Source organism: Mustela erminea, chromosome X, assembly GCF_009829155.1.
Source record: "Mustela erminea isolate mMusErm1 chromosome X, mMusErm1.Pri, whole genome shotgun sequence".
Taxonomy (NCBI): domain Eukaryota; kingdom Metazoa; phylum Chordata; class Mammalia; order Carnivora; family Mustelidae; genus Mustela; species Mustela erminea.
In genome coordinates this window covers 93,110,436-93,123,351 of record NC_045635.1, presented here as the reverse complement: position 1 = coordinate 93,123,351, position 12,916 = coordinate 93,110,436, and the positions used below count along the sequence as shown (strand labels likewise).

General features: G+C 40.7%; 1 protein-coding gene across 1 annotated transcript in view; it reads left to right on the top strand.

Annotated features, from left to right (window-relative positions):
* TRPC5 (transient receptor potential cation channel subfamily C member 5) overlaps positions 1–12,668 on the top strand; it is a 255,505-nt gene extending 242,837 nt beyond the window's left edge. The window contains exons 8-11 of the mRNA XM_032331227.1: positions 3,085–3,288; positions 3,533–3,574; positions 4,573–4,662; positions 7,457–12,668. Coding sequence (XP_032187118.1) covers positions 3,085–3,288; positions 3,533–3,574; positions 4,573–4,662; positions 7,457–8,149 — 1,029 coding nt within the window. The 3' untranslated portion in view covers positions 8,150–12,668. The remainder of the gene's footprint in view (positions 1–3,084; positions 3,289–3,532; positions 3,575–4,572; positions 4,663–7,456) is intronic.
* The last annotated feature ends 248 nt before the right edge of the window (positions 12,669–12,916 follow it).

Genomic DNA, 12,916 nt, shown 5'->3' with positions numbered 1-12,916 from the left:
TTCTTATTTCCATTCCCATCCCCACAGGATTTTAACCTAATGCTATAAAATTTTTGTTCTAAATATTTTATTACTATCGATCATGCTATAACAGTTCTTCATAACAAAACTATAAATTAAATTTTAATTTTTTTATTTCCTGTGGCCAGAAGGTAATAAATGTTAAAGCATTTCCTTTGAATTAAGTTATGATTTCATGATTAACAGTACAAAACAGCTCAAAAGAACAAAAATATATTTACAAATTCTGATAACTAGGATGTAAAAATACATTTTTACTAGTAACAAATTGCTTCAATATGTGAATAGGGTTTTCCTCTAACTAGTTATTATATCCACAGAATATTAATATTCAGGAACAAAATTCAGCATCAACTATATTTTTATATTTTTATAAAATTAAGTACTAAGAAATCTTTTCATATCAATAAGTATATGTGAATGGACAGTTTTATTATGCCATTGTCACTCAATTTTCTTGAACTCTGAGTTACATGCCAAAAAGTCATGTAAAGATGTTTTGTAAAATAATATTTTAATAATCTATCATCTGACAACTTGATTAGGTTTGCTTTATATTTTATCAAAAGCAAGGAATTAAAAACCATATGACTTAGGAAAGGATTTGTTACTCAAGATTATAGTCATTCAGTCTCTCAGTTTCTGGGAAGTAAGCCTGCCTCCATGTTACAAGCCTTCCTATGGAGTAGACCATGTGGCTAGGAAATGAGGAAGTTCTTCAGGCAATAGCCAGAAACGGCCTAAGATCCTCAGTCCAACAGTGACAGATTTCACTTCATTGAAAGTAATGTAGTTTCCTCTATGAAAGACCTTAATGAGTGTATGAAAAGACAAGATGCAGACAGGAAAAAAAACATTTGCAAGCCACATTCCTGACAAAGAGCTTGTATCCAGAATATAGGTATACCTTGTGTTTTTTTAAAATGAGATTTTATTTATTTATTTGACAGAGAGAGAGAGCACAAGAAGGGGGAGCAACAGAAAGAGAAGGAGAAGCAGACTATCCACTGAGCAGGGAGCCTGAGGTGGGACTCCATCCCAGGACCCTGGGATCATGACCTGAGCTGGAGGCTTAACCAACTGAGCCACCCAGCCACCCCAGGCAAACCTCATTTTATTGTGCTTCGCACATACTGTGTTTTTTTTTTTAACAAATTAAAGTTTTGTGGCCACCCTGAATCAAAGCAAGTCCATCAGCACCATTTTTCCAACAACATTTGCTCACTTTTTGCCTCTGTCTCACATTTTGGTAATTCCTGCAATATTTCAAACGTATTCATTATTATTCATTTGTTATGGTGATCTGCGATCAGGGATTATGACTTGCTGAAAGCTCAGATGATGGTTACCATTTTCTGGCAATGAATTATTTTCTAATTGGGGTGCCTGGGTGGCTCAGTCAGTTAAGCATCCAGGTCTTGATTTCGGCTCAGGTCATGGTCACAGGGTAGTGAGATCGAGTCCTGAGTGTGGCTCTACGTTTAGTACAGTATCCGTTTAAGAATTTTCCCCCTCCTTCTCCCTCTGCTGCCCCCACTCCCTCTCTCTAAAATAAATAAATCTTGAAGGTATTTTCTAATTAAAGTGTGCACATTGTTTTTTTTGTTTTTTTTTTTAAAGATTTTTATTTATTTATTTGACAGACAGAGATCACAAGTAGGCAGAGAGGCAGGCAGAGAGAGAGGAAGGGAAACAGGCTCCCCGATGAGCAGAGAGCCCGATGTGGGGCTCGATCCCAGGACCCTGGGACCACGACCTGAGCCGAAGGCAGAGGCTTTAATCCACTGAGCCACCCAGGCGCCATGCACATTGTTTTTTTTTTTTAAGATTTTATTTATTTATTTGACAGAGAGAGATCACAGGTAGGCAGAGAGGCAGGCAGAGAGAGAGAGGGAAGCAGGCTCCCTGCCGAGCAGAGAGCCCGATGTGGGACTCGATCCCAGGACCCTGAGATCATGACCCGAGCCGAAGGTAAAGGCCTAATCCACTGAGTCACCCAGGCACCCCGTGCACATTGTTTTTTGAACATAATGCTATTGCACACTCAACAGACAGCAGTATATTGTAAATGTAACTTTTATATGCACTACAACAAAATTCATTTGACTTTCTTTGTTGTGATATTTGCTCTACTGTGATGGGTCTGGAACAGAGACCACAATATCTCCAAGGTATGCCATATATATATATATATATATATATATATATATATATATATGTATATATATATGAATTCACCTATAAGAAAACAATGCAATAAAAATTGGGTAAAGAATCTGAACAGACACTTCACCTGGGTGGCTCATCAGTTGAGCATCCGACTCTTGGTTTTGGCTCAGGTCATGATCTTATGGGTCTTGGGATGGAGCATCCCCCTTCCTCCATCCCCGCCCTGTTGGGCTCCACACTCAGCTGGGAGTCTGCTTGGGGGTTCTCTCCCTTTGCCCCTTCTCTCTCTTTGAAATGAATCAATAAATCTTAAAAAAAAAAGCCTGCCCACACCAATTCCATTCCTTAAAAATAACTGCTGTTGACAGTTTGGTATGTACCTGTCTAGAACATGTAAGCATGTCCTATAAAGGGTGCTTCAGGTGCATAAATGGCATCATTGTACACAATAGAGGATTTATGTTGCTTTTTTCACTTCCAGGTCTTGGCGCTCTTACAGATATTTGGATCAGCGCATATGCACATACATATGTTCTATCTATAAAATGGTGATAGATCTACTATATTTGTAATAGCTATATTGCAAGCCATTTTGTGGACATAACATCATTTACTCAAACAAGCTCCCACTGTTGGATATTTAGGTCACTGCTAGCTTTTTTGCTGACAAGCTAGGGTGCTAACAGCGAAAGACCCTGTGCATACCTCTTTTTGCAAGTATAATGATCAGATAAACCACTCAAAGAAGGATTACTGGGTCCTGGGGTATGTGTAACTTGAATTTTTATACCTACTGATAGATTGCCCTCTAAAGAAGCAAGCCGAACTTTGAGAAGGAGGCATGGATGCATTTTGCAGTTTCCCATTCCAAAGTCTTGAACTTCCCTTTCACAGGATCATGCCGATATTGAGTGGAAGTTTGCAAGGACAAAGCTCTGGATGAGTTACTTTGATGAAGGTGGCACCTTGCCACCTCCTTTCAACATCATCCCCAGTCCCAAGTCATTTCTCTACCTTGGTAACTGGTTTAACAACACCTTCTGCCCCAAAAGAGACCCTGATGGTAGACGGAGAAGGCACAACCTGAGAAGCTTCACGGTAAGGCTTTTTAAAATTCCATTTCTTTAAAAAATTTTTTTTCTAGCTTCCTCCCTGACTGCCCCCTCTTCATGACAGTCCCTATATTAAACAGCATAAAATCACTCCAACCTACAGAGGTGTGGGGGGTTGTCAGGCAGGAACTCCTGTGTTGTCCTCCAGTCCTAATATTTAGAAATATATTCGAGTGGATGGGCTGCTGGGAGACAACTGATGTGAGCTCTCTGTCCTTTGTCAATTACAGGAACGCCATGCTGACAGCCTGATACAGAATCAACATTATCAGGTAAAGCTCATCCCAGGGACTAAACAAAATTGTTCTTGGTCAGTGGTGTGACCTTGGACAAGTCACTTAACCTTGCTGAGCCCCGGTTTCATCATCTGTTAAACAGGGGTGATATAACTTCACTCACAGGGTTGTGAGAATTGAATGACGAACATGTACGCATAATAGTGTGTGGGCATGTGGGCGTGTGTGTCCTGGTATGTTTAGCGGTAGCTATCATCATCACCCTTACTGACACAAAGTAGAATGACCACGTGTGTGCCATTCCCAGGAGGCTAAGTAAAAAGAGGCCATCCCGAGATGGCCTGGGTGGCTCAGTCGCGCTTCCAACTCTTGATTCAGGCTCAGGTCACGATGTCAGGGTCATGGGATCATGCCCCATGCACCTGCACCAAGCTCTGTGATCAGTGGTGTGCCAGATTCATTTTGTCCCTCTCCCTCTGCCCCTCCCCTACTCTCCCTCTAAAATAAATAAAATCTTTTTTTAAAAAAAGAGAGCATACCTGTAAAGGAGAAGTATGCATTGACTTTAAAAAAAATATCTGGATTATGTAATTAATAGACACTGAAATCAGCAGACTTTGTGACACCAAAGAGTGACTTTATCAATTCTACAAGAGAGAACAACTCTCATCTCACTGGGAGGTCTGTAGTTTAGTGTAGCCCAAAGGGAGGGTATTAGCCATGACTTTCCAAGGATATTCCACTCTCATTATTCTATAAATGTGAATATGTGTTTGCCTTCTTTGTGGGCTGAAAGGTTTCTTGTTGGGTGAATTTGATTTTGCTGGCCTACTCTGCCAACACATTTGGACGCACAGTCACTCTTTGTTTAGCCAGTGCGCTTAACTGGATTTTTGCAGAAAATGACTGGATCCCAGGAGGATTTCCTATTGCAAAGACAGTCTAAGCATCTTTTATTTCTTGACAGTCTTTCTTACTTTCCTGAGAGCCTGAGAAGAAAACTGAATGCCCCCCCTTTTTTTTTTAATTTCCAGGAAGTCATCAGGAACTTAGTCAAAAGATATGTGGCTGCTATGATAAGAAATTCCAAAACAAACGAGGGACTAACAGAAGAAAATTTTAAGGTAATTGAATCAGGAAGTGGTTTAATTTCTCACTTCACATTTCTTAAGCATTATGTAATCGTCACAGCGTTTGAGGTTTCTGGTGATCATTTGACTGCCTATAATACAGCAAAACCAGTTTTGATTTTTATGTTCTCTTAGAATGGTCTGTCACTGGGGCACCTGGGTGGCTCAGTTGGTTAAGCGTCCAACTTTTGATTTCACCTCAGGTCATGGTCCCAGGGTAGTGAGATGGAGTCCTGAGTCAGGCTCTATGCTCAGCACAGACTCTGCTTGTCCCTCTCCTTCTGCCCCTCCCCCTGCCTGCTCATGTTCTCTCTTTCAAAAATAAAATAAAATAAAGTAAGAATAGTCTCCCATTCAGTCAATGGAGAGATTTCATCAATGTCTGTCATCACAATCAGCTTTATGAACAAAAGAAATTTGCCTTATGCATCCTTTTAATATTCTGGGTGTCTCCCAGTATGGGAATTGAGGGCTCTAAGTGTTGTGAAAAGGATGTGGGGTGAGGGGCAAGAAAGCAAAAGGAAGATGCCTGTAGATGTAAAGGCCTTCTTTACTTCAGAGATATAAGATGAAAACCAACTAATCCATTATTAAATCTAAGATTTAATAAACCCTACCACAAAACAAAATCCTCCTGATACTAGCATTAGCCTAAAATTGTGGTTCTCCATCAGGGGTACTTTTGTTCCCTAGGACACATTTGGCAACGTCTGGAGACATTTTTTGTTGTCACACTGGATGTGGGTGCTAGTGGCATCTAGTGGGTGGAGACCAAAATTGCTACTGAACATCCTACAATGCACAGGACAGCCCCCCCCCCACAACTGAGATTATCCAGCTAACATGTCAAGTGATTGAGAAGCCCTACCTTAGAACCACATTCATATTTTCTTTTTTTAAAAGATTTTATTTATATATTTGTCAGAGAGCGAGCGAGCACAAGCGGCGTAGGGGGGAGGGCAACAAGCAGAGTTGGCAGAGGGAGAAACAGGCTCTCGGCTGTGCAGGGATCCCGATGCTGGACTCAATCCTAGGACCCTGGGATGGTGACCTGAGCAGGTGAGGAAGACGCTTAACCAACTGAGCCACCCACGTGTCCACACATGCATATTTTCTAAGGAACATAAAAAGGTTATCCAGGGCACCTGGGTGGTACAGTTGGTTGAGGCTCTGATTCGTGGTTTTGGCTCAGGTCATGATCTCAGGGTCATGGGATCGAGCCTCGTGTCAGTCTCCACATTCAGTACAGTCTCTTGGGTTTCTCTCTTCCTTTCCCTCTGCCCCTCCCTACTCCTCTCTCTCTCCCTCAAAAAATATATATAAATCTTTTTTTTTATAAAGGCCATTATCCTAAGCCATAGATGTAACTCATCCATTAAGGGCTTGCTATGTGCCAAGCACTCTACTGGGTGCTGGGGTACAGTGATGAGCAAGATATCACCAGCCCCCACTCTCGTGGAGTGACACACAGTAACAAGAGAAGGTGACAAATGACTGAGTATTGTGACAGGATAAACACAGGGTGCTGTGGGACAGAGAGGAGGGACACTCAATTAGGATCTGGAGAGTCAGGGCAGTTTTTCTGAAGAAGCTGTGTTTAAGCTGAGGCTTGTGGGAGGAGCCAGATAAAGGAGTTGCAGAAGAGTGTTCTAAACAGAAAGAACAGCACGGGCAAAGGCCCAGAGGCATGAGAGAATACGTCCATGCAGGTGGACAGTAAAGAGCCCGAGGAAAGAGTGGGAAGAGCTCACATAGGCCCTTGAAAGACCTTGTAGTCCTTGGAATAGCATTTCTACTTTTACCCAAGGTCAGTGACAAGTTACTAAAGAGTTTTAAGCAGGGGAGCAATAGGATCCAACTTAAGCTTTTAAAAGGTGGTTTTTTTTTTTTAAAGATTTTATTTATTTATTTGACAGAGAGAAATCACAAGTAGATGGAGAGGCAGGCAGAGAGAGAGAGAGAGAGAGAGAGGGAAGCAGGCTCCCTGCTGAGCAGAGAGCCCGATGCGGGACTCGATCCCAGGACCCTGAGATCATGACCTGAGCCGAAGGCAGCGGCTTAACCCACTGAGCCACCCAGGTGCCCTAAAAGGTGGTTTTTCAAGGAGCAATCTAGCATCTGGGCAGCCAGCTAAAGATAGAAGACATTTCCTGGGGATGCCTGGGTCAGTCAGTTAAGCGTCTGCCTTAACTGGCTCAGTTAACTGGCTCAGTCAGTTAAGTGTCTGCCTTCGGCTCAGGGTCCCACATCAGCCTCCTTGCTCAGGTGGGGAGCCTGCTTCTCTCTCTGCCTGCTACTGCCCCCTGCTTGTACCCCTGCCCCCCGCCCCCCGCCAGCTGACAAATAAATAAAATCTACAACAACATTTCCTGGGAACTTCAGTCAAAGAGCAGTCTCTAACCTGACATGTTCCACTTCCCTACTTTTATTCCTTAGGGTCCTAAAAGCTTTTCTGTCTTCCATAGTCTTCCTATATGCAGATATGCCTATGAGAGCTAGTACCTTATTTACTGGTTAGCACTTCAGCAGGGACAAGTCTGTTGGTGTCCTCCTGATGAGGGGCGTCTGAAATCAACTTTGCCAACTGCACAATTTTTCCAATGGCCAGCCCTGCCCACAGAATTATTAGTATGTTTTTCTTGTGCTGGAATAATGTGAGATTTTGCTGGTAGTCTGTGTACTTTGTGATTTGCCATTAGGCAAAACCTGGGACATTCTGAAGGACACCCAATGAGCCTATTTTGAACTAAAGATCAAGCTTCTTAATGTGTCTTCTCTCTTGCCCTAGGAATTAAAGCAGGACATTTCCAGCTTTCGATATGAAGTACTTGACCTCTTAGGAAACAGGAAACACTCAAGGAGAAGCTTTTCCGCGAGCAGCACTGAACTCTCTCAGAGGGATGATGCCAATGATGGCAGTGGTGGGGCTCGGGCCAAATCCAAGAGTGTCTCTTTCAACTTGGGCTGCAAGAAAAAGGCCTGCCACGGGCCACCTCTCATCAGAACCATGCCAAGAGCTGGGGGTGCCCAAGGGAAGTCAAAAGCTGAGTCATCAAGTAAACGGTCCTTCATGGGTCCTTCTCTCAAGAAACTTGGTCTCTTATTCTCCAAATTTAATGGTCATATGTCTGAACCCAGTTCAGAGCCAATGTACACCATTTCGGATGGCATCGCTCAGCAGCACTATATGTGGCAGGACATCAGATATTCTCAGATGGAGAAAGGGAAAGCAGGGGCCTGTTCTCAAAGTGAAATTAACCTCAGTGAGGTAGAATTAGGTGACGCCCGGGGTGCTGCTGAGAGCAGTGAATGCCCCCTAGCCTGTTCTAGCTCTCTCCACTGTGCATCCAGCATCTGCTCCTCAAATTCTAAACTTTTAGACTCCTCAGAGGATGTATTTGAAACTTGGGGAGAGGCTTGCGACCTGCTCATGCACAAATGGGGTGATGGACAGGAAGAACAAGTTACAACGCGGCTCTAAGTCTAAGCCCCTATCCCCTGTTGTGGAACACAAAAGAAAATTTGTAATTTCCTTGCTCTCAGAGGTGACATAGCATCTGATTCCTTCATTGCCCTCCGCCCCCACCAGAAAGGAGAGTGAAACTCCCAGTATCGTCACTGTCTTTTATAGCCACATTTTCCATTTTTTTTTTGTTCTTGTTAGTATGATTATTATTGCTATTGTTTGCCTTTTAATGCCTATTAACATGAAGTCCATCTCACAACCAGCTGCAGGGGTGTTTGCCCCGAATCAGCAGAGGTACAGTCGGGTGCTTTACCCTTTGGCTTTGCTTTTCTTCCCCTTGCTTCTTTGAAGCTCCAGGTGCCACTTTGCTACTGTTGCTGCCACGCAGAGTCCTGACCTTTCACAGGATCTCATGCCATTTCCCCACGGGGCTGAGGGAGGTGTTCGGCAGTCCCCACCAGCTATCAGATGAGGCAAGCCAACCTGCCTATCGATGTCTGTCGCCCATTCCAGTTCAACAAAAAGCATCAAAGGGAGACTGAACAGACTCCAAAGAATTGTCAGCTTGTGGTTTCGGGGTAGAACTGGCCTTTCTCGTTGTTTTTGTTTTTAAACACAATGATTTCTCCTTATCGTGGGGGCTGTTGAGTGTTTCGTTTCTAAAAGATGTGTTAGTTTCCCCACGTGTGCCAGTGAATATTTACCACGTAGTATGTGTCCTATCTAATTAAGTTAGTGAATTCCTTTCCTGTGTTTGTGTGTTTCAGTTGACTTACTACCTTTTAAAATGTGATAGTATTGAGATTAGTATTTAGGACGTGTGCTGTTTCTAAGACCCTCTGCTGCACTCTAACCAGTAGTCGCTACATCTCATACATTGGCCAAAATAATAATAATAATAATAATTAGCTGGTACATTTATAGGGATCTATCTACTGTCGATAGTTTTAGTCATCATTGCTATCAAAAGCATTTCTAAGGTGAAAGTCTGGGTTTGAAAATATTTTTTTATCAGAAAAATTACATCTTGCTGAGGTGTCAGAATCCAAAAAAGAGCATCTTCATTTGAATTCATTGCATTCTGATGAAAAAACAATTTTAGGTCTAGATAACCTAATTCAGGTTGCAGTTTTAATATTCATTGCAGACAGCAAAATTGCATGTGTCAACTTATGTTAGATACATAACATAACCCTACTAACTTCATGGAACCATAAACGTGATCCAAATTCTGTCTTCAAAGAAAGCAGAATTTATAGATACAAATTCTTTTCCACAGATATAGATACAAATTCTTTTCCACATTTTGAAGAGTACCTCATCAAAATCTGAACGTTCAGGCTAAAAAATGAAGTCTATGATGCATATGGTCATCATTTTGACCCAATAACCACTGAGTGATAACCTGCTCACCAAGGGTGGGATTGATTTTGGGTTTTTTTTTTTTTGCCTCTGATTTTTGTGGTTTTGTTTCTATTATTTTTTACCAACATTAGCACAGAGTTGTCCCCAATTCACACTCTAACATATGACCTGATCAGCCCTAGGTGTGGGTCCGAGAGAGGTAAATTAATAGTGCATAGCTCAGAAAAGTAAGAAAGTTAAGTGTTTTTCTGTTCTTGTAAATGTTAACAGTAACAGAAATCCATCTAAATTCATGCGTGTACTTTCTGGTACAAGTAAAATGAAGCATTTTCAAAGAATGCATATATACCTCCAAAATAGCTTGGGACAGTGTAGTTTCTGGGTTATTTGAATTGATTCCTATTTCCAGCTCTAGCTTGGTATCTGATGGTCAAAACATTGCACATGAAGAGACAAATTGGTGGGGAGGGGGAAATCCGAGGGGGTGTTGAATAAAGCTTGGATCCAAGGAAAAGTGATCAAGAGAACAAGTTGCATCAAAACCCATCTGATGAGAGATTGTCCCCAGATAATTCTTTGATCATAGCTGAAGTGATTATTTACTCAACTCCAACTTCTAGCCTGCTTGCCTAAGCGGGACAATCATAAATGACCTTGTTATCAATAACAGGTGATTTTCCAGAAGGAAGGTTTCTGAATTTACGGATTCAAATTTTCCAATTGTCAAATTTACTTTTGGTAATAAATAGCACTCGGGCTACCTTCCTAATTCATACTGATAGCACCAAAAACCAATACATGGCCCTATGTCATCAAAAGAAAATGATACCACTTTCTCACAAATACATGTACTTGTGATAATCTAAGTATAATTGTTCTGGCAGTCACTGTATCAGTTTGTCAGAAAACAAGGGTAGCTATAGAACCATGCTCCAATATAGTCTTTTCTCAGTTACATTCTGAGGAGAAAATATGTATAAATGATAGCAGCCAATCTCAACGACTAAAAGAAACCAGTGTCATATTTTATGAGCAGTACATTCCTTTTCAGATCTTCTCAGGGTTATTGTCTTTATGACTTGGGCTTACAACTGCACTAGGTACCTTGAGGCCTGGTTATGATAGGGATTGAGGCCAGTGATCTATTAAAGCTGGACAGCTATCGCCTGCCATAACTTCCATGTTGGTGACATAAATATTTTTATTCACTTTAACTCAGAAAAGTAGGAACTCTTAACATAAAATTGAAAGGAAAACAGATTTGTGTTCACCTCTGGACCTCTATAGACCCACCGGACCAGCTACTATCAAGAAAGGTATTTCAAATACAGTACTTAAATGTCATCTGACCCCAGAGAATGTATAAGCCGATGTGAGAGTGAATTTATGAGCAGAGAAAATTGGAGCTAAGAGAGTACCTTAGAGAAAAACCACTCTATCCCAACCTCTATTCCAACCTCTTATTTTACAAACAGGAAAAAAAAAAAAAAAGGCCCAGAGAAGAAGAATGACTTGCTCAAGGTCACAGAGCCAGCCAATAAATCCAAATCTACTAAGTCATACAGAAGCAAGACATTTATTATTAAGCATATATATGATGTAGTATGTATAAGAGACGTGAAAATGGAATGGCCGCTATACATATATTTTTGTCCATTTGCTCCAAAACTTAAGGCTGATATATTTAAATGTAAAGTGAAAAATGTACCCCGAAGTCAAATATAGTGATACATGGTATAAGAATCATTTACTACTTGTACAAATATCTATACCATGGTTTACCTCCATTATAGCTGGCTTTCTTGTAACTTCCAGATACCTGTATTCATTTGTTTGATTCCACCACAATTCCATCAGTGTGTCCCTGATAGTAAGGGTAGATCCCACAAAGAAAAGGTCTGAATTATATTAGAAAATGACCACTGCTGAAGAATCCCTTCCACTTCCAACTTTAAGTCCAGTGGAGTACAAAGACAAAGGAAAGATTTCCAATTCAAAGTCACTGTTTCTTGAAGATGCCAAATTTTACAAGGGTATAAATGCTCCAAGTTATATTTTCGTCCATTTACATCAGAATATTACAGATTTCTCTCTGCCTCCCATAGTCATTTTTTATTCTGCTCTGACCTAATTTAGGCTATTTCAGCTAGGCTCAAAACATCTAAACATCTGCCTGCAATTTGATTAAAGAACTGGGAAAAAAGTAGGGCCTCTACCTTTTGAGTGACTTAAATTATTAACAAATACTTTTTCAATAAGAACTGTATAGTTGTTAAGGCAGTCCAAAAGCTCTCCTGCAAATTTCATTGAATTTCAGTGATAAATATGAGCTGATACCTTAACCAGAAAATACCAATGACCATTTGATGTTCCTATTTATTAGGTCTTGTGAGTGAGACTCAAGTGGTGTTTTGACTAACAGTTTAAGTGGCCCAGACCTTGCTTGGTTTATTAAATCATCAGATAAAAAGTACTTGAAGTTAGACATTCTTTCCTGTTTAAAAGTACTTAAGAAAAATTGACCATATTATTCTGGTAATCGAGTTTTCAAAACAGTGCTAACAAACAGATTGCTTGTATAGACATAGCCAATGTAAGTTGATGTGATTGTTCAAATCACTTAAATAACTTCTTCATACCTATCTGTCAGCTCCCTCTAACCACTGTGGCTTTGCCTAAAATCTATGGGCATTTTAGATTGTTTCTCTGGCTTATCTAGATAATTGTTCCAAACATCCACTTTGCTGGTGAAGAATTAGCCACTGGGAACCGAGTACCGCAATCCAATGCGACCATTACTTTAGGAAAGACAAATGCTATTTCTACTAGATTTCCAGCGACCTTTCCCAACACTTTGTATCTAACAGATCTGAGTTTTGGCTTGCATTGCTTTTAGGGGGATGTTTGTAAAAGCGAGATCCTTATCTGTGTTACACACACATTCACATGTCCACAATGAAAATTAATAGCATTTGATCGTTCTGGCCTTGGCCCTTCATCTTTTTGGGTAATTATTTAATCATTTTGAAGGGAGGGGGAACAGGAATAACTTCAATGGAAAGAAACTTCCTGAGATATGGTGAGGAATTTCTAAAATAAATTGCCATGACAGTATCTGCTGTAGCACAACTGTTAAGACTGAAAGCTCTTGCAATTTTGGGTTTCTTTATTTTTTGAAGAAAAAATAAAGCACTTAGGTCAGATGAAAAGGCCCTACCTGCAAAAATAAAAATGCATTTTGGTGAATAAAATTAAATCTGCTTACCTTGGATTTATTGCATACTTGAGATATTATTATTCATACGCTGGTATGTGGTCTATGATTTCCACTTCTAATAGGCTGCATGGTGGTCCAGAGAAGAAGATTCCAGTAGGTGGTTTTGAGAGCTTTATTTTTAGAAAATGAAATAAATGTTC